General features: G+C 43.3%; 1 protein-coding gene across 2 annotated transcripts; it reads right to left on the bottom strand.

Annotated features, from left to right (window-relative positions):
- Positions 1–9,966: 9,966 nt before the first annotated feature.
- Positions 9,967–19,265, bottom strand: LOC126994412 (uncharacterized). 2 transcript variants are annotated; one of them, XM_050853723.1, is made up of 2 exons: positions 19,041–19,265; positions 9,967–11,281 (listed from the first exon to the last, which is right to left on the bottom strand). In XM_050853723.1, the coding sequence occupies exons 1-2, from the start codon at positions 19,220–19,222 to the stop codon at positions 10,267–10,269; spliced, it is 1,197 nt and encodes a 398-aa protein (XP_050709680.1). In that variant the 5' UTR covers positions 19,223–19,265; the 3' UTR covers positions 9,967–10,266. The 2 variants fall into 2 exon arrangements, with proteins under 2 accessions (XP_050709680.1, XP_050709679.1); XM_050853722.1 differs by having other exon boundaries at positions 9,967–10,733; positions 18,196–19,222.
- Between the last annotated feature and the right edge of the window lie 1,461 nt (positions 19,266–20,726).

Here is a 20,726-nt window from a genome sequence, read left to right as displayed (position 1 = left end):
GGAAGGGTATTAATGACCTCTCGTATCGTGTATCAGACTGCAGGTGTGAGTATTTATTGGTACCTTTAATTATTTACTCACCTGTGGACCTGATCGACTACACCTGACACTTTTTTTTTATTTTTTTTTATTTATTTATTATTTTTTTGTGGGAGGGTGAATCAACAATGTTCTTCACTACACCACTATGTTATGGACGCTCTCATTTAATTGATATATTCCATGACTATCTATGCCTATTTAGCGATTTTTTTTTTATAGTAGAGAAAGCGCATAATTATAATTCTCTCTCTCTCTCTCTCTCTCTCTCTCTCTCTCTCTCTCTCTCTCTCTCTCTCTCTCTCTCTCTCTCTCTCTCTCTCTCTCTCTCTCTCTCTCTCTCTCTCTCTCTCTCTCTCTCTCTCTCTCTCTCTCTCTCTCTCTCTCTCTCTCTCTCTCTCTCTCTCTCTCTCTCTCTCATACTCACCTGTTTGTAATGTTTGTTTTCCTCTTAAGACAGGCTCGAATGTGTGTGTGTGTGTGTGTGTGTGTGTGTGTGTGTGTGTGTGTGTGTGTGTGTGTGTGTGTGTGTGTGTGTGTGTGAGGACCCTCCAGCCCACCTGTGTATGTCTTTACCTGAGGACTCTTGTTCCTCATAATTAACAGGTGTAAGAGTCCTCCTCAGTCCTCATCCTCATCTCGTTTTCTTTTTCTTCTGTTTTCTCTTTGTCCTCCTCCTTTTTTTCTCTTCCTCTTAGTCGTGTTCCTCCTTTTTTATCTGGCTTTTAGTTCTCTTCCTCCTTTTTTTCTCTTCTCCCCTTCTCCTCTTTCTCCTCGTTCTCCTCGTCGTTGTCATTGTCTATCTTACTTTCTCTCTTTCTCCTCTTCTTCCTCCTCCTACTCCTTCTCCTCCTCTACTTCATATCTGCTCATCTGTTTGACACTCGATATGGGTACGTATTAAAAAAAAATAGTAGTAGTAGTAGTAGCAGTAGTAGTAGTAGTAGTAGTAGTAGTAGTAGTAGTAGCAGTAGTTCAGGTATATATTCACTTCTTTTTATTCATTCATACCGCTGGGTGAGACGGTGAGTGAGTGCATATGATCGCTCTGAATATTCGTGTATGAGTCGGTCACTGGAGTGTTTTTCTCGCCGATACTTGAGCGCTGATTATACATTCCCTCTGAGGTTCTTCTTGTATCATTCCCTCTCCCAAGTGTTCCTCCACTTCCACCTCAGCCTCTCTCCACCTCTCCACCTACACTTGTGCCTCCAGTCTGTTTCCCTTCCTTCACCTCCTCCACCTCTCAACCCCCGCCACATGATTTCCCTCCCTTTCCCTTCCTTCTCTACTCTCTTCCACCTTAGCTCTCTACCTCCTCCTCCTTCTTCTTTTCCACCTATGCTTCTCTTTCACCTTCTCCTCCACCTCTCCACTTACCTAATGCCTCCCCTCCTTTTCCTTTCTTCACCTCCACCTCCTCCACTCGCTTCTTCTTACCTCCATTCTTTTTTTTCTTCTTCTTCCTTTTCTCCACTTTTTTCCCTTCCTTGTTTCCCTATTCCTTTTCCTATCTCCCTTCCTTTATCTTCCTCTCTTCCTCCCATCCTTCCTCCCTCTTGCCTCTCCTCCACTTCCTTCCCATCCTCTCCCCTCCTTCCTCTCTCCTCTATCTCCCTTTTCCTCTTCATCTTTCTCCATTTGCATCAGCCTGAGAGGAGGAAGGGAAGAAGAAAGGACAGGGTGGAGGAAACGAGGGAGAGAGGAAGGCAGGGAGGGAGGGAAGAAGAGGAGGGAGGAAAAAGACGGAGGAATGATAATGGAAGAACCCAAAGAGCGAGGAACGGAAATGGAGGAAGGAAGGAAAGGAGGAAAAAGCAGTGAGAGACGGGACCGGTGGAAGAGAAGGAAGGAAGTGGGAAACAAGAGAGAGAGAGAGAGAGAGAGAGAGAGAGAGAGAGAGAGAGAGAGAGAGAGAGAGAGAGAGAGAGAGAGAGAGAGAGAGAGAGAGAGAGAGAGAGAGAGAGAGAGAGAGAGAGAGAGAGAGATTTACATAGATTTACAAAGAAAATCAGACCACACAGACCCCATGGTCCAGACTTGGTGGTCTGTCCTTAAACCTAAGTGATTTTACATTAATCAGAAGACTCCAAAACGTTGCATTTCTACTCTAGTTGATATTAAGTTGAAGGAAGTGACGGTCGAGCTTATTTTTGAAGGAGTCAATCGTGTTACACTGGACCACTGATGGTGGAAGCTTATTCCATTCTCGCACTACAACGTTGGTGAAGAAAAATTTGGTGCAGTCTGAATTTACTTGTCTACATCTGAGTTTTACGCCATTGTTCCTCGTGCGCAAAGTGTCATCGATCATAAACAATGTTGATCTGTCTACATTCGTGAAAACATTAAGTATTTTAAAACATTCGATCAGTTTTCCTCGGAGGCGACGTTTCTCAAGAGAGTACATGTTAAGGGTAGAAAGCCTTTCTTCGCAGGATTTGTTGCGCAAGGAAGGGATCATTTTCGTTGCCCGACGCTGAACACCTTCTAATTTAGCAATATCCTTTGCATGGTGGGGAGACCAAAACTGTACCGCATATTACAAGTGGGGTCTGACTAAACTGTTGTAGAGCGGGAGTATTACATCTTTATTCTTGAATACAAAGTTTCTTTTAATGAAGCCCAACATTCTGTTTGCTTTATTTGCTGCATCGATGCATTGCTGTGAGAATTTGAGGTTTGACGCGATTTTGACCCCCAAGTCTTTGACGCATTGAACGCTTTTGAGTTTAACGCCGCGCATTTCGTATTCGAACTTCTTATTTCTCGTTCCAACTTGAAGGACCTGGCACTTGTCTACGTTAAAGGGCATCTCCCATCTATCCGACCAAGCTGAAATTTTGTGCAAATCCTCTTGGAGGCTTTGCCTGTCTTCGTCAGTGAGAACCGAGTTACCAATCTTTGTGTCGTCTGCAAATTTACTAATGCGGTTATTGGTCCAACATCCACGTCGTTGATGTAAATAATGAAGAGCACTGGGCCAGGACCGAGCCCTGAGGACGCCACTAGTGACAGGCGCCCACTCTGAGTTAAATCCGTCAATCACTACTCTTTGTTGTCTGTTGCTCAACCAATTCGCGATCCATTGGTTTACTTGACCGTCAATACCTATTTGCTTTAATTTGTAAAGTAATTTATGATGTGGGACTTTATCAAACGCTTTCTGGAAATCAAGATAGACTACGTCCAGTGATTTGGTTACGTCATAAACAGTGAAGAGGTCGTTATAAAAGGTTAATAGGTTTGATAGGCAGGATCTTTTGTTTCGGAAGCCATGTTGTGAGTCCCCAATCAATGAGTGGCTTTCAAGGTAACTCACAATTTTGTCTCTAATTATGCCCTCAAGTAGCTTACCTACAACCGAAGTTAGACTAATGGGCCTGTAATTACCTGGTACTTTTTTGTCTCCTTTCTTGAAAATCGGTGTCACGTTAGCCTTTTTCCAATCTGAAGGGACGATGCCTTGTCGCAAGGACATATTGAATACGGTTGTGAGGGAGGAGAGTATTTCGCACTTTGTTTCTTTCAGCAGAGTTGGATATACTTTGTCAGGTCCAGGACTTTTATTTGTTTTAAGTGATTTGAGGGCTTTAAGGATTTCATCGGGTTTTATTTCAAAGTTAGGCAATGCATGCTCGGGATTTACATTAGTACTGGTGTTGGTGGTAGGGGTGGGAGGACTGTTATTATTAAACACCGAGGAAAAGTAATTGTTTAATAGGTTTGCAACGTGTTGGCTGTCAGTCACTAGTGCACCGTCGCTGTTTGTTAAAGGTCCAATTCCACTTCTGATCGCCTTTCTGTTGTTTATGTAACTGAAGAAGGATTTCGGATTATTTTTACAGTTGTCTGCAATATTTTCTTCATATCTACGCTTTGCCTGACGCACTAATCTTTTTACTCGTCGCCTTGCATCATTGTAAAGTCTAATGTTTTCGGGCGTGCTTTTGCTCTTTCTTTAACCTGTAAAACAATTTTCTCTCCTTGACCGAGTGTTTAATTTCGCTATTAAACGAAGGTGGACTTTTATTAGTATTAATTCGTTTCTCTCACAAAGGGACAAATGTGGACTGCTGAGAAGAAGAGAGAGAGAGAAATATACATAACTACCCACTCGTAGGGAACTAAACCATTAAAAAGCAATACCATAATAATTACACCTCGCGGCCGGGAAGCTTAGAGTCATGGCAATGCTATAAGAGAGAGGGAGGGAGGGAGTGAGAGAGAGTGGGAGAGAGACTCGTTGCGGCCAGGTGAAGGTTGATGGTGGTAATTAATTTCTCTATTGATATACAGGTGGGCAGTGCAACCAAAGGGAGAATTTATGGTTGGAAATTGCCTCTTACTCTCCTTACAGGGGATGGAGGAATGGACAGAAAGAAATTTAATGGAGCTTTTCAAGGGAGGTGAAGAGGGAGGAGGGAGGGATGGAAGGGTGGGTGGAATGGGTTATGGTACAGTCTTGATAATGGAGAGAGAGATTTTGGCCACTTTTCTTCTCCTTTACTGTACAAACAAGCTAGATAAACAGATAGATATAGACATAGATACTGAGAGATAGCTAGATAGATAAATAGATACATACACACATGTAGGCAAATTACTCACTGAAGCAGCCCGTGATATATATTTGTTGATCACTCTGGAAGCATAAGCATTCGAGAAACCCAAGCTTCTTAGTGTATTACATAGATACGTAGTAGTTAAGACAATACAGTGCAAATAGATGGCTTGTATGCAGCACGGTGCCACGGGGTAATATTCCTAAGTGGCGGCGGAGTCAACTTCATAATCGTAGAGGAGTCGTGAGATAATCCTGGCGTGGGGTGGATGGGCGCTCTCGGCTGTTCCTTCCGTCGCTTTCACTCCCACCTCCTGCCCTTTATATATCACGCTGTCATAATGTTCATATCGTTGGTCTGTGTCTGAGTGTGGGGAGGTATATGTGTGTGTGTGTGTGTGTGTGTGTGTGTGTGTGTGTGTGTGTGTGTGTGATTTCTTCTCCCTCCTCCAAATGCAATGATTATAATTGGTTGTAGAATTTACCGAGTCCTTAACGTCAACTTTTAATTAATTGAAAAGTGAGTCCTGCAGCATAGTAAAGGATGGGCGATGAATAGGGTTTTGATTCCCGACAACACGCGCTAATCTTGTTCCCGGAGCTTTCCCCGCCGAGGAAGGTTAGCTTAACGCAGCCACAAGGGAGGTGTTAAGGTCATTAATTATCTTACGGCACACACACACACACACACACACACACACACACACACACACACACACACACACAAGAGGTCACATATATATACATTTTCGGCACCCTCCCGCCTGCCCAGCTGCCCCGCGTGACAGGTGTTGAGGGCACTATCACATCAAGCATCGGGACGGAGGGCGGAGAAGGGAGGGTGGGGAGGGTCGGAGAGGCCAGAAACACCCTCTTGACAGCCGCTGACAGCCAGCTCGCCACACCCCTGCACCGACGTGGGGTAAATAATCATTAGATCTCCTACACACACACACACACACACACACACACACACACACACACACACACACACACACACACACACACACACACACACACACACACATCAAATGGGTTGCAAAAAGTACCCTTCATAATATATTCTACAAGGACATTAGGTGGAGAAGGAAATCAAACACATCTATACCACACACACACACAGCACACACACACACACACACACACACACACACACACACTGCACACACACACACACACACACACACACACACACACACACACACACACACACACACACACACACACACACACACACACACACACACACACACACACTTGTGTGTGTGTTGCTTTGTTATATAATTGATTGCCACTATTTTTTTTAATTTTCTGAGAAGGTTAGGGTGAAATGGGTGAAAAAAAAACATAGCTGTTCGTCAACATAATGATTAACTAATTCATTCAAAGTACATCAAAATTTACCAGAATTTTTTTGTGTGCAATTGTGAGTGGGTTCAATTGAATTAGGCGTCGCCTTATTGGCTCGACTGACAGAGACATGTGGTTTTGTATGTCGAAGGTCCCTGGTTCAATACCCCCAGTCAGCACTCTTTAATTCAGATTTTTCAGAGTTTCCTCATTTAATTTCTGTGTTTAACGAGGAGATTTGCACCGGCACCCAGTTGGGGTACTGGGGCGTCATTTGGTCTTCAAAAGTGGGGGGGACACTAGGGCAGACAGTTTTATATCTATCTATCTATCTATCTATCTATCTATCTATCTATCTATCTATCTATCTATCTATCTATCTATCTATCTATCTATCTATCTCTCTATATATATATATATATATATATATATATATATTTCTATATATATATTTATCTATCTATATCTATATATATATATATATATATATATATATATATATATATATATATATATATGCACCATTAGGCAGTACCTAGATAGTAGCACTGAGTAATCTTAGGTCACTTTGGAGTCATTGGTCACTGGCAGAGTTAATAATCAAATCACAATCTTGAGAGTACTACTTTTACATCACATACTTCATAGTATGTTGGCTTGAATTATAAAAGATGCTGAAAACTGGATTCCTCTACTTTATTGAATATAAGAGTAATTATATACTGAATTTGTAATATAGCTAATTTAAAAAAGCATGTTTTACAGTGGTCATGCCATGATCTCATGAAAATAAATAGGTTGACAATTACTATCTTGTTATAGACTATTGAACGTTAATACCATAGCTTTGAACCCAATGATGAATATCTTCAAGCAAGACACAAATAGTAACAGATTGGTCACCAATTCACTCAGTAAACACAATTCTCCAGAAAGAAATTACACTGAATTCACAATAAAGTTGTTTTTCCACCCTGGAACTTTGTTTCAGAAAATAAGTAACAAATAAAAGTATACCTTTCCACCTGGAATAAAGGAAACATAAACAACCAAGTAACAAATAAACTACAGCTTTCCACCCAGAATATAGTAATCATAAACCAAGTAACAAATAAACTACAGCTTTCCACCCAGAATATAGTAATCATAAACCAAGTAACAAATAAACTACAGCTTTCCACCCAGAATATAGTAATCATAAACCAAGTATTAAATAAACTACAGCTTTCCACCCAGAATATAGTAATCATAAACCAAGTATTAAATAAACTACAGCTTTCCACCCAGAATATAGTAATCATAAACCAAGTATTAAATAAACTACAGCTTTCCACCCAGAATATAGTAATCATAAACCAAGTATTAAATAAACTACAGCTTTCCACCCAGAATATAGTAATCATAAACCAAGTAACAAATAAAACTACAGCTTTCCACCCAGAATATAGTAATCATAAACCAAGTAACAAATAAACTACAGCTTTCAAGGAAGTACAAGATTTTTTTCATTTGTGAATACGTAAAACCTTAGTAAAAGCAAGTTATTACATTAATAATTACATTCTTTTTAAGTACATGATCATGGTTACCACAGGAAGCTCTCAAAATTTCAATTATTCCATTTGTGAAGCAATGACTGGAAGAAGAAATAGATATATAATTATTTTGGGGGGGCAAAGAAATACAAGAACATTTTACTACGAGAAGGCCTCCAAATTCCATTTAAACCATTTGTGATTATGTAAGCACTGCTCAAGTAAAATAAATACACAGCTTTTACATAAAACTCAAAATACAAAATCATACAACAGGGAACTACTTCATGAGATAGACTTCACAGTCTTCACCACATGATTTTGGTTAAAAGACAGACTGACCACAAACTCACTAGCTTCCAACTTTTAGTATAATAGCTGTAGCTGAGAATTGGCGGGGGACGACTGATATGTTTTCCCCCCACTTATACCAATATAATTCTTTTATATTTCGTAGCTCATTTTTACATAAATATTTAACGTACGCCGTTTTACTTCACACGTAAGTCATGCAACCTAACCTAACCTAACCTGACCTAACCATGTAGATGTGGTCGCCTTGATCTTTCGTTTTTTCTATCTCGATTACATGTTTGGATTGACTTATTCAATACAAGCATTAAATTATTACATGAAATGATTAATTATTAAGTTTAGGTCTGCAACTGAATCATTAACAAAATAATAATACATATGCAATGATTCAATATAATACTATTTTAATGTTTATTTTAACTGGCGCATGCTATAAACTGTGTGTAACTATATATAAAATGATAAAATTCACATTCTCCCAAAACAAATAACTCAAACTCTTCATACATCTTCTCTACAAACCTTCAACAATCATGGAAACGCTTTTTTAAATCAAATTCAAGGACTATTCTTCTATTGTTGAAAATAGGAAATAGTTTCGGACACCACTGGCTAGGCGCATCATTTTACGGATCCGGTTCATTTACTATTATGCTCGGTTAGGTTACCATTTAGTTCAGTTGGGTTGCTATTACGTTCAGTTAGGTTACTATTACGTTCGGTTAGGTTAGTATTACGTTCGGTTAGGTTAGTATTACGTTCGGTTAGGTTCAAGTGGTATCTGTATCAAGGAAAGTGGCTGAATGAAAATATGATTAATACTTATTGATATATAGTAACACTCGCAGTTTACAGCCGGTGCTGGTGAAAATAAAGTTCATAAATAATATTCTACCTATTAATATTATCTGTATATACATTAATTATGTAAGTGGTTTAGGTGCAGACCTTAACTCAAAAATTACTGTGGTGTTTTTACCTGTTGTAGTTTCTCTCATGTTCTAGCTGAGGTCTTAGAAATGGGGTCAGCAGCCAGCGCCTGCAACCATACCCGCTGTCACCAAGCAGATAGCAGTTTGCTTGCACATGGTTGTTCTCAAACAGCAGCTTCAGTCCACTTTCATTCAGGATCCTTGCATCATGCACTGATCCTGGCCACTTTGATACAAGGTTTATTATTTTGTAGTTTGCATCAAACACTAACTGTATGTTCACGCTATGGAAGTTTTTTTCTGTTCACATAATCTACTTCATTTTCCTTCGGTGCTGTTATTTTCACATGTGTGCAGTCTATCACTCCCACAACACCGGGGAAATGTGCAATTTGGTAGAACTCTGCCTGCTTTGCGCGAATCTCCGCCCTGTCGAGGAAACTTGATAAACCCCTGACAAGCTGCGGCTCACTGAGGGCAGTCAGAGTTTCCGCAATCGCCCTGCTGACACTACTCTGGATCACCCCAAACTCATCACTCGAACACTGCTGCATTTTCCTGTAGCCAAGTATCGTAGAGTCAAAATTACTTTCAACTCCGGGGTGAGGAATGCTCCCTTTGAATTGGATCTTGCAGCTCTCTTCTCACCAAACCAGTCACGTATTCAATTCCAGAACGGTCTAATCTGTACCGCTTGACAAGTTCAGCATCGTTGTACATTTCCAAAGCGTCCTTACGGGCTCTAAAAGTGAGGAGGCAGGCTGGTCCGGCAGCCATGTTGATATGGGTCTGGGTCTGGATTTCACTATTAACTTTACTATTAAGTGTTTAGAAGTCCTCGCCAGCATTCTCAAGTTAATACCAAAGTTAAGAGTAGGTATTAGGCTAATAGTTGTTGAGGATACACCTTGAGTGTGAAGTTAATACCAAAGTCGAAAGTTAATACCAAGTTTAGTATTAATAGTTGTCGAGGATACGGGCCCTGGAAGCTATAATCATTCCGCAGAGAATGAGAGACAAAATAGAACTCAGGTCATCACACTGAGCTGAAGCATACTGGCAAGAGCATTCTAATACCTTTCATTTAAATATAGTTTTAAAACAGGTGGTCGTTCAGACAACTCCTTACATAACGTTTCTTGTTCTGAGGTGCAACACGACCCCACTATCCCTGCCTAAGGTTTTTTGTAAGACAATATTTTCTATTTTTTCATTTGAAATATAAGATAAGAAATGTAAGCACACACATGCGTCCAAACACTCCCCACAGATGCGACACTCTTGAACAATTTGTTCCGTAGAAGTGGCACCGTTCCATGGGATGCGTTCCTCTGCATGGTGATTTTAGTCAGCTGGCGAGCCGTTCCTCTCAGTGTGATTGTGGTGCTTCTTGGCACTCCTCAGTCTCTGTTATCACCAGTCAGCGACAGTTACTGTTCAGCGGGTGTTGAGAAATGCACCCGGAATGTACGTCACCTGTACGTCGCTGAACATTTGAGTTTGATCACGACGCTGTGTACTCGCCCGGTGCTCACAGAAACTCGCCACCACTCGGCTTTGCGCCTCTCTTGGCACGACTTCTGCTGCGGGAGTTGGTGCCCCGATGTGTCTGTCCCTCGTAGAAATGCCTTGTTTCGTATCTGGGAGGGACGTGGCTGCTGGCGTTGTGCTGGCGGTGCTGTGAGTGGCGGCTGTTGGTGTAGTTGTGTGCAGCATACCAGCCACTGTTTTGCTGGAAGGAGTCGTTGCTCCGCTGTGTCGGCCTCTCGAAGTGCCGAGGTGCGCCACGCAGCGAGTTAGAGGCGGATCTAACGGGCTGCTGGTGAGGCCTCGAGGTAAAGTTGGGAGGCTGAGTGACTTGGAGCGGCGCGGCGTATCTGAAGGTGTCGTGGCCACGGTACACCTCACGTTCCTTAACGGGGGCGCGGAGGTTACCAAGGTTGAAGGGCACGTGTCTTGGACAGGTGGACCGTGGCATCTTTTCTTTCTTCAGGATACCTTTAGGAGACTTCCCTTCAGTAGTGGTATTCATTTGTGCACAGCGAGCTGCTCCAACTGTTTGCTGGTGTCGTGTGTTGTGTTTCTTTACCGCGTCCTTTGCTGACCCTTTCTGTGGCTTCACTGTTCTTTCCTTTCGCCTTTCCAGCTCAGGACGAATGGTGGAGAGACGGAAGCCATACTTGAAGTAGTCGTAGCCACAGTACAGCTCACGATCCTTGACGAAAGTGTTCAGGTTCTGGAAGTTAAAGCGCACACATTTATGAGCGGTGCTGGCCGTCTTTCCTTTCTTGAGGATCCCTGTGAGATGTTGTGGCTCATTGATTTTGTTGGCTGAATCTGTTGCTTCCTCTGTTACTGTCTTCTGAGCCTCTGGAAGTTTGTTTACTGCTTCCTTTGGTGGCTCTTCCTGTGGCTCCACTGCTCTCTCCTTTAGGCTTTTCAGCTCAGGACGAATGCTGGAGAGAGGGAAGCCATACTTGCAGTAGTCGTAGGCACAGTACAGCTCACGAATTTTGACGAAAGTGTTCAGGTTTTGGAAGTTGAACCTGATCATTTTCTTGACCGGGGTTTGAGATGCATTCCGCCGTTTGAAGCTGCTGATAAGGGCATCTTTTCCGGTGGGCTGGTAACAGCCTTGCTCCTGCTGGAAGGGCGTCCCCAGCCGTGCCTTGGTGCCCGGAGGGGAGCTCATCGTATACCTCCTTTATTTTCTCTCTCTTGACCATGTGCAGAGTAATTACGAGAGTGTGAACCCTCTTGCCATGGCTCTCCAATTGCGTGCAGTCTTTTTGTGAGACTGTTGTATCATCCACTGGCTTGTGGACCTTCTCTCTCTTCACCAAGTGGATTGTGATGATGAGAGTCTGACGCCTCCTGCCAGTGGCCTCCTTTTCGCCCTTCCCCACCACCCCATCAGCATCCAGCAGGGTGTCGGAGGGGATCTCCTCCTCCACCACTGCGAGAGGCTGAGCAGCCTTCTTCAGGCAGACCAGGGCCTGTTGCCCTGCATCGGCCTGGGCACCCGCGTTTTCGGTTTCCTCGACGATGTCGTCAGGTTCCTCGGAGGGGCTGCGGCGCTTCCGCCTGGCGAAGAGCCAGCCGAAGCACCCGCAGCACCAAGACTTCTTCACTTGTTTTTGCTGAGTCATTTTAATGTAAATGAACAATCTTTAGCAGGAAAGTGAAGATTACCAACGTTGTCCTTTTCTGGGATGGCTTCTCCTCGTCGTGTGCCGCCTTGGCTACACCGACCAATGGCGGGGACGCTCAAAGAACAGGCTGAGAGTGTAACGTTGGGGCGATGGGACGTAATGCAGGTGACGAAATGTTGCTGGGAGTAGTGCGCCCATCCCACGCCCACGCCCTCATGCTCCTCCTGACACCCACACCAACCCACAACCACTCCCTCTTCCCTGGCCGAATGATTGCTACCAGTATTACGCCCATGCCAACCCCGCACCCATGCCCTCATGCCACCCACACCAACCCACACGACCCACTCCCTCATCCCTGGCCGAATGTTTGCAACAAGTATTACGCCCATGCCAACCCCGCACCCACGCCCTCATGCTCCTCATGCCACCCACACCAACCCACACAACCCACTCCCTCATCCCTGGCCGAATGATTGCTACCAGTATTACGCCCATGCCAACCCCGCACCCACGCCCTCATGCCACCCACACCAACCCACACAACCCACTCCCTCATCCCTGGCAGAATGATTGCTACCAGTATTACGCCCATGCCAACCCCGCACCCATGCCCTCATGCCACCCACAACCAACCCACAACCCACTCCCTCATCCCTGGCAGAATGATTGCTACCAGTATTACGCCCATGCCAACCCCGCACCCACGCCCTCATGCTCCTAGCTCCTTCTACTCACACCAACCCTCATAATTCATCCCCTCACCTTCACCTAAACCTGCCGGCAACACACATCTCATCACACCGAGAAGCCGCCGTGAGCTGGGACTGGCCGCATCGTGCCCACCTTACCCAATGAACCACTCGGCCGAAAATTCTTGCCACAAGCCCAGCAAGAACTTCGTATTATTAATCTTACAAGAATAATAACATGTCACACAAATATATTTCCCTTATATTGATTATTAGCAATGAAGGTAGGCGTACAAAATATTTACAGTTTCAAATATTTAGCTAATGCTACAATACGATTTCTCGGGTAGTTTTTTTCTTCTGAATTTTCACAGATGACGCGTTCAGCGGCGTGAGGCTTTGTTAACTACTGGATCGTCTCGCCTTGCCCTCCAGGAGCCTTGGTGATGGATTTGTCTCTTGTTAGCATTGAACTACAAATATTCACACACACACACACACACACACACACTATTAGATGATAAAAATATAAATAGTTTGCATATAAACATTAATAATGAGCTCAATTCAATTAATATGTGGCTTAAACATAATAAGTTAAGGTTAAATATCACTAAAACAAAATACATTATCTTTCAAAACCGATCAGTCACTACTAACATGCCACCTATAACACTTGAAGGAAAAGTACTTGAACGAGTTTCTTATACTAAGTTTTTGGGCGTTTTCATAGATCAAAATATCAATTGGAAATACCAAATTAATTCTGTTGCAAATAAACTATCTAGGATATGTGGCATACTGTATCGAATAAGAAATAGCCTTACACAAGAAGCACTTATCAGTATTTATTATACACTTTGTTACCCGCATCTCATTTATTGTGTATCTGTGTGGGCGTGTACGTGGCCTTCCTTTCTTAAAAATCTTCAGGTTTCTCAAAATAAGATATTTAGGTGTATGTTTTATATGAACAAGTTTGATTCCACATAACGTATTTTCCACACATAGATTTCTTAATTTTAAAACATTCATTGTTATTTTCTACTATTATTTATTTATAAAAACCTCGCACTGATGCATGGAACTCATCCTTTTCAAGTTATTAATACATTGCATAATACGCGCAGGAACAATATAAACCTTATCTCTCCACAGTTCAGGACAGTTCTTTTCAGAAATAGTATTTTATGCTCAGGACCTCAAGTTTGGAATTCTTTGCCAGTAGAAATAAAAATCTCCTTAATAGTAATAATTTCTCTCTATTTAAAAGTCAGTAAAAACACTTATTTGCAATCCAAAACAATCACGGTTAAAATTATAATTTATTCCTGAAACATGAACACAAATTTACATTATTAAATCTAATCAGTGAATTGCATAGTACTATTGTCCATATTATTTTTATTATTGTTATTATTATTATTATTATTATTATTATTATTATTATTATTATTATTATTATTATTGTTATTATTATTATTATTGTTGATGCTGTTGTAGTTGTTATTGTAGTTAACATTTTAGATATAACTATTATAACTTCATCTGGTATTATAGTTAATGTTGTTATTTATTGTATATTTGTATTTAGCTTTATGGTTGGGAGCTATCTGCAACCTTTAGAAAGATATTAATAGTGCAATGAAATAAATATACAGTCTGTCGGGAAGCTTCGGCTTGACAGGCTAGATTCGTTGCCAGAATTATAATTATATTTATATGTATATATCAATGTGTGTATATTATGGCAATAAACATTACTTACTTACTTACACACACACACACACACACACACACACACACACACACACACACACACACACACTTGACACCACCTCTTACTGCCACCTGCTGACTCTCTCTCTCTCTCTCTCTCTCTCTCTCTCTCTCTCTCTCTCTCTCTCTCTCTCTCTCTCTCTCTCTCTCTCTCTCTCTCTCTCTCTCTCTCTCTCTCTCTCTCTCTCTCTCTCTCTCTCTCTCTCTCTCTCTCTCTCTCTCTCTCTCTCTCTCTCTCTCTCTCTCTCTCTCTCTCTCTCTCTCTCTCTCTCTCTCTCTCTCTCTTTTCTTTTTTTGTCTAGTCTGCTTTTATTCCGCTCACCCATCTTCTAATTTACTCCTGCTTATGATCATTCTCTCCCAGTTTTAATTCTACGTTTTCATCTTTTTTCCTTTTCATCTTCCTCTTTTCTATTCAATGTTTTTCCTTTCCTTTTTCTCTTTTATTACTTTTTCTCCTTATTTTATTGTTTCGCTTTTTCTGACGGTCTTCGCATAACATTCTGCTCATTAAACTGTTTCCCATTGATTTTCCCTTTTTGAGTCTCCGTTTTCCTTCTTCCTCTTCCTCTTCTAATTCCTTCTAATCCTCCTCTCTTCTTCTTCTGCCTCATTTTCCTCTTCCTAATTTTGCTTTCTATCTTATCTTTTTTCCTCCATCTCATTTCTTTCTTAACCCGGTAGCAGCGACAGGACAAATTTGTGGCTTTACCGTGTAGCAGCGACAGCCAAATTTGTTCCATGATATAGACCTCCCAAAATAGATGATACATAAACTGATCACAAATGCTTTGATATATATTAGGAAATGGTTTATGTGGTGATGATTTTTTCTCATTTTTTCCTTAGAGGGACCATTAAGTAACTGATCCCCGCTACCGGGTTAATGTTGCCTTTAAGCTTTTCTTTCGCATGTCTTTCTTTTCAGTCCCTCTTTTCCTCCTCTTTCAGTCACTTCCTCTTCCTCTTCCTCTTCTACTTCCTTCCAGTCCTCACGTTCTACTTCCTCCTCATTGTCCTACTCCAAATTTTCCTTTTAATCTTGTTTTTTCTTCTGTTTGTTTTCCCATCCATTCTTAATTTGGTCTACATCTTTTCTTTTTTCCAACCCCTCTTTCAATTCCTCATTATCTCACTAAACTTTAACTCCCATATTCTTTTCCTTCATATCCTCCTCTTATTCCTCCTCCCCGTTTGTGTTTTTACTTATCCATCTTTATATCTTGTTTTCAGCCTCATTCGTATATTTTTTTACCCTTTTTCTTCTCTCTTTTTATCGTCGATTTTGTCTTTCCATTTTATTGTTTTTGCCTTTCATCTTCCTCCTTCCTGTCATTTCATTTCTTTATATTATTTTTTTTACTTCTACTTCCTCGTTTTGCTTTTCTGCGTTTTTACATTTTCATAATATTAATCTTCCCAATTTCTACCCATTTAAATACTCTCTTTTGTTTCTCTTCTTTCCCATTCGTGTTTATTTTTTCCTCCTTTTTACTGTTTTCTTCCAACTTTTTCTATTTCTTTTCATATCCTCTTACTTTTCATATATTCTAAGTCTTATTTCGCCTCTTATCCCTTCTCCCTACTCTGCCTTGCTTTAATTCTTCATTGCCTTTCGTAACTTCCTTTTTGTATCCTCTACGTTCTTTTAGTTATAATTCCTTGACATTTTTTCTTACATTTCCTTCTTCCGTTTTCTTGTTCATCTTTTTGTTTCCTTTTTGCAAGTCTTGTTTTTACTTCATCTAATATTTTTTCCATTCTTTTTTCTTCGTCCTTCTTCTTTTGCTTCTTTTCTTCCTGTTACTCCTTCAAAACTCTCACTTACTCATACTTATTATTTCCATATTTCTCCTTCTCTTTTTTCCTGTTCACAAACTTTTCCTTCGATTTTGCATTCCGCTTTCATCATTTTCCTCCTATTCTCTTCCTCTTCTTCTGCAGTGGTGATAGTTTCGGGAAGAAGGGAGGGGGGCGGATATGTAGTTCTTGTGGTTGAAGTGCCTGCCATGATGGTGTTAATGGTAGTTATTCAAGTGGTGGGTGATTAGTAGTGGTGGTAGCGGCAGTGTTCGTGATAGTGTTATTGGAATGCTTATTTTGGGTCCAAGTGTACGGGTTTGATGTACCGTGTTTCACTTACCATTCTTCCATTGTGTGTGTGTGTGTGTGTGTGTGTGTGTGTGTGTGTGTGTGTGTGTATAATTCACCGTGGCCTGATCGCGTTTTCCTTTTAGTGTCACATTTTTGCACAGCTCTCCTCCGCCCCGCCCTTCTCGTGGCCTGACAGCCAATCACACAGCAGAGCCGCGTGTGGGATGCCAGGCTCCACTTCCCGTAAAATTCGTCAATTTTATCTGTGTTTTCCATGCATAAAAAGGTCGAAGATACATAAGTGTGTACCATGTGGACGTATTTTTTATGATTTTTCATTTGATTTTGTTCGACTTTGATTAAATCCAGTCAGTGAAGAATTAGAACAGCCAGACTGGTGTGTTGACATCGGCACTTGATGAGAGAGAGAGAGCTATTTTCAGGTAAATGGAAACAATTTTGTTAGCAAAATTTCAATATTTTGATTTATTGATGAAGGAGTTATTGGCAAGTCGGAGAACAGATTTGGCACGATTCTTGGCATAAATGTGAAGACCATTTTTAGCAAAAGTTCTAAGGCTCCGGCACCTTCTGTGAGCTGCCTCAATCGTTGATAGCACGCGAACAAGCGTGACTGAACCAGGGAGTTTGCCATGATAAATGAATAACGCGGAATGTGTGGCTCCATCCCGATCTCACCTCCGTCACGCTCTGGGCACGCGTCTCAGACCTGGAAGCTATAATCATTCCGCAGAGAACGAGAGACAAAATAAAACTCAGGTCATCACACTGAGCTGAAGCATACTGGCAAGAGCATTCTAATACCTTTCATTTAAATATAGTTTTAAAACAGGTGGTCGTTCAGACAACTCCTTACATAACGTTTCTTGTTCTGAGGTGCAACACGACCCCACTATCCCTACCTAAGGTTTTTTGTAAGACAATATTTTCTGTTTTTTCATTTGAAATATAAGATAAGAAATGTAAGCACACACATGCGTCCAAACACTCCCCACAGATGCGACACTCTTGAACAATTTGTTCCGTAGAAGTGGCACCGTTCCATGGGATGCGTTCCTCTGCATGGTGATTTTAGTCAGCTGGCGAGCCGTTCCTCTCAGTGTGATTGTGGTGCTTCTTGGCACTCCTCAGTCTCTGTTATCACCAGTCAGCGACAGTTACTGTTCAGCGGGTGTTGAGAAATGCACCGGAATGTACGTCACCTGTACGTCGCTGAACATTTGAGTTTGATCACGACGCTGTGTACTCGCCCGGTGCTCACAGAAACTCGCCACCACTCGGCTTTGCGCCTCTCTTGGCACGACTTCTGCTGCGGGAGTTGGTGCCCCGATGTGTGTCCCTCGTAGAAATGCCTTGTTTCGTATCTGGGCGGGACGTGGCTGCTGGCGTTGTGCTGGCGGTGCTGTGAGTGGCGGCTGTTGGTGTAGTTGTGTGCAGCATACCAGCCACTGTTTTGCTGGAAGGAGTCGTTGCTCCGCTGTGCCGGCCTCTCGAGGTGCCGAGGTGCGCCACGCAGCGAGTTAGAGGCGGATCTAACGGGCTGCTGGTGAGGCCTCGAGGTAAAGTTGGGAGGCTGAGTGACTTGGAGCGGCGCGGCGTATCTGAAGGTGTCGTGGCCACGGTACACCTCACGTTCCTTAACGGGGGCGCGGAGGTTACCAAGGTTGAAGGGCACGTGTCCTGGACAGGTGGACCGTGGCATCTTTTCTTTCTTCAGGATACCTTTAGGAGACTTCCCTTCAGTAGTGGTATTCATTTGTGCACAGCGAGCTGCTCCAACTGCTTGCTGGTGTAGTGTGTTGTGTTTCTTTACCGCGTCCTTTGCTGACCCTTTCTGTGGCTTCACTGTTCTTTCCTTTCGCCTTTCCAGCTCAGGACGAATGCTGGAGAGAGGGAAGCCATACCTGAAGTAGTCGTAGCCACAGTACAGTTCACGATCCTTGACGAAAGTGTTCAGGTTCTGGAAATTAAAGCGCACACATTTATGAGCGGTGCTGGCCGTCTTTCCTTTCTTGAGGATCCCTGTGAGATGTTGTGGCTCATTGATTTTGTTGTCTGCATCTGTTGCTTCCTCTGTTACTGTTTTCTGAGCCTCTGGCAGTTTGTTTACTGCTTCCTTTGGTGGCTCTTCCTGTGGCTCCACTGCTCTCTCCTTTAGGCTTTCCAGCTCAGGACGAATGCTGGAGAGAGGGAAGCCATACTGGAAGTAGTCGTAGGCACAGTACAGCTCACGATCCTTGACGAAAGTGTTCAGGTTCTGGAAGTTAAAGCGCACACATTTATGAGCGGTGCTGGCCGTCTTTCCTTTCTTGAGGATCCCTGTGAGGTGTTGTGGCTCATTGATTTTGTTGGCTGAATCTGTTGCTTCCTCTGTAACTGTTTTCTTAGCCTCTGGCAGTTTGTTTACTGCTTCCTTTGCTGGCTCTTCCTGTGGCTCCACTGCTCTCTCCTTTAAGCTTTTCAGCTCAGGACGAATGCTGGAGTGAGGGAAGCCATATTTGAAGTAGTCGTAGGCACAGTACAGCTCACGAATTTTGACGAAAGTGTTCAGGTTTTGGAAGTTGAACCTGATCATTTTCTTGACCGGTGTTTGAGATGCGTCCCGCTGTTTGAAGCTGCTGATAAGGGGCATCTTTTCCGGTGGGCCGGTAACGGCCTTGCTCCTGCTGGAAGGAGCGTCCCCAGCCGTGCCTCGGTGCTTTAAGGGGAGCTCACCGTATACCTCCTTTATTTTCTCTCTCTTGACCATGTGCAGAGTAATTACGAGAGTTTGAACCCTCTTGCCATGGCTCTCCAATGCGTGCAGTCTTTTTTGTGCGACTGTTGTATCATCCACTGGCGTCTGGACCTTCTCGCTCTTCACCAAGTGGATTGTGATGATGAGAGTCTGACGCCTCCTGCCAGTGGCCTCCTTTTCGCCCTTCCCCACCCCATCAGCATCCAGCAGGGTGTCGGAGGGGATCTCCTCCTCCACCACTGCGAGAGGCTGAGCAGCCTTCTTCAGGCAGACCAGGGCCTGTTGCCCTGCATCGGCCTGGGCACCCGCGTTTTCGGTTTCCTCGACGATGTCGTCAGGTTCCTCGGAGGGGCTGCGGCGCTTCCGCCTGGCGAAGAGCCAGCCAGCACCCGCAGCACCAAGACTTCTTCACTTGTTTTTGCTGAGTCATTTTAATGTAAATGAACAATCTTTAGCAGGAACGTGCAGGTCATCAACGTTGTCCTCTTCTGGGATGGCTTCTCCTCGTCGTGTTCCGCCTTGGCTACACCGACCACTGGCGCGGACGCTCAAAGAAAAGGCTGAGAGTGTAACGCTGGGGCGATGGGACGTAATGCAGGTGACGAAATGTTGCTGGAAGTAGTGCGCCCATCCCACGCCCACGCCCTCATGCTCCTCCTGCCACCCACATCAACCCACACAACCCACTCCCTCATCCCTGGCCGAATGTTTGCTACCAGTATTACGCCCATGCCAACCCCGCACCCACGCCCTCATGCCACCAACACCAACCCACACAACCCACTCCCTCATCCCTGGCCGAATGTTTGCAACAAGTATTACGCCCATGCCAACCCCGCACCCACGCCCTCATGCTCCTAGCTCCTACTCACACCAACCCTCATAATTCATCCCCTCACCTTCACCTAAGCCTGCCGGCGCCGCAACACACATCTCGTCACACCGAGAAGCCGCCGTGAGCTGGGACTGGCCGCATCGTGCCCACCTTACCCAATGAACCACTCGGCCGAAAATTCTTGCCACAAGCCCAGCAAGAACTTCGTATTATTAATCTTACAAGAATAATAACATGTCACACAAATATATTTCCCTTATATTGATTATTGGCAATGAAGGGAGGCGTAGAAAATATTTACAGTTACAAATATTTAGCTGCTGCAACAATACGATTTCTCGGGTAGTTTTTTCTTCTGAATTTTCACAGATGACGCGTTCAGCGGCGTGAGGCTTTGTTAACTACTGGATCGTCCCGCCTTGCCCTCCAGGAGCCTTGGTGATGGATTTGTCTCTTGTTAGCATTGAACTACAAATACACACACACACACACACACACACACACACACACACACACACACACACACACACACACACACACACACACACACACACACACACACACCACCTCTCTCTCTCTCTCTCTCTCTCTCTCTCTCTCTCTCTCTCTCTCTCTCTCTCTCTCTCTCTCTCTCTCTCTCTCTCTCTCTCTCTCTCTCTCTCTCTCTCTCTCTCTCTCTCT

The sequence above is a fragment of the Eriocheir sinensis genome, unplaced genomic scaffold (assembly GCF_024679095.1).
Source record: "Eriocheir sinensis breed Jianghai 21 unplaced genomic scaffold, ASM2467909v1 Scaffold79, whole genome shotgun sequence".
In the NCBI taxonomy this organism is placed as follows: Eukaryota; Metazoa; Arthropoda; class Malacostraca; order Decapoda; family Varunidae; genus Eriocheir; species Eriocheir sinensis.
Note: the sequence above shows the minus strand (reverse complement) of the source record. Positions and strands in the feature narration are given on the sequence as shown.

What these genes read in the sequence shown, in the direction of transcription:
- LOC126994412 (XM_050853722.1), bottom strand. Translation starts at nt 19,222, where the DNA reads ATGGTCAAGAGAGAGAAAATAAAGGAGGTATACGGTGAGCTCCCCTTA. An exon ending in TGAAGGGAAGTCTCCTAAAG is followed by an intron (nt 10,734 to 18,195) that starts GTATCCTGAAGA and finishes AGTCTCCTAAAG; the next exon opens with GTATCCTGAAGAAAGAAAAG.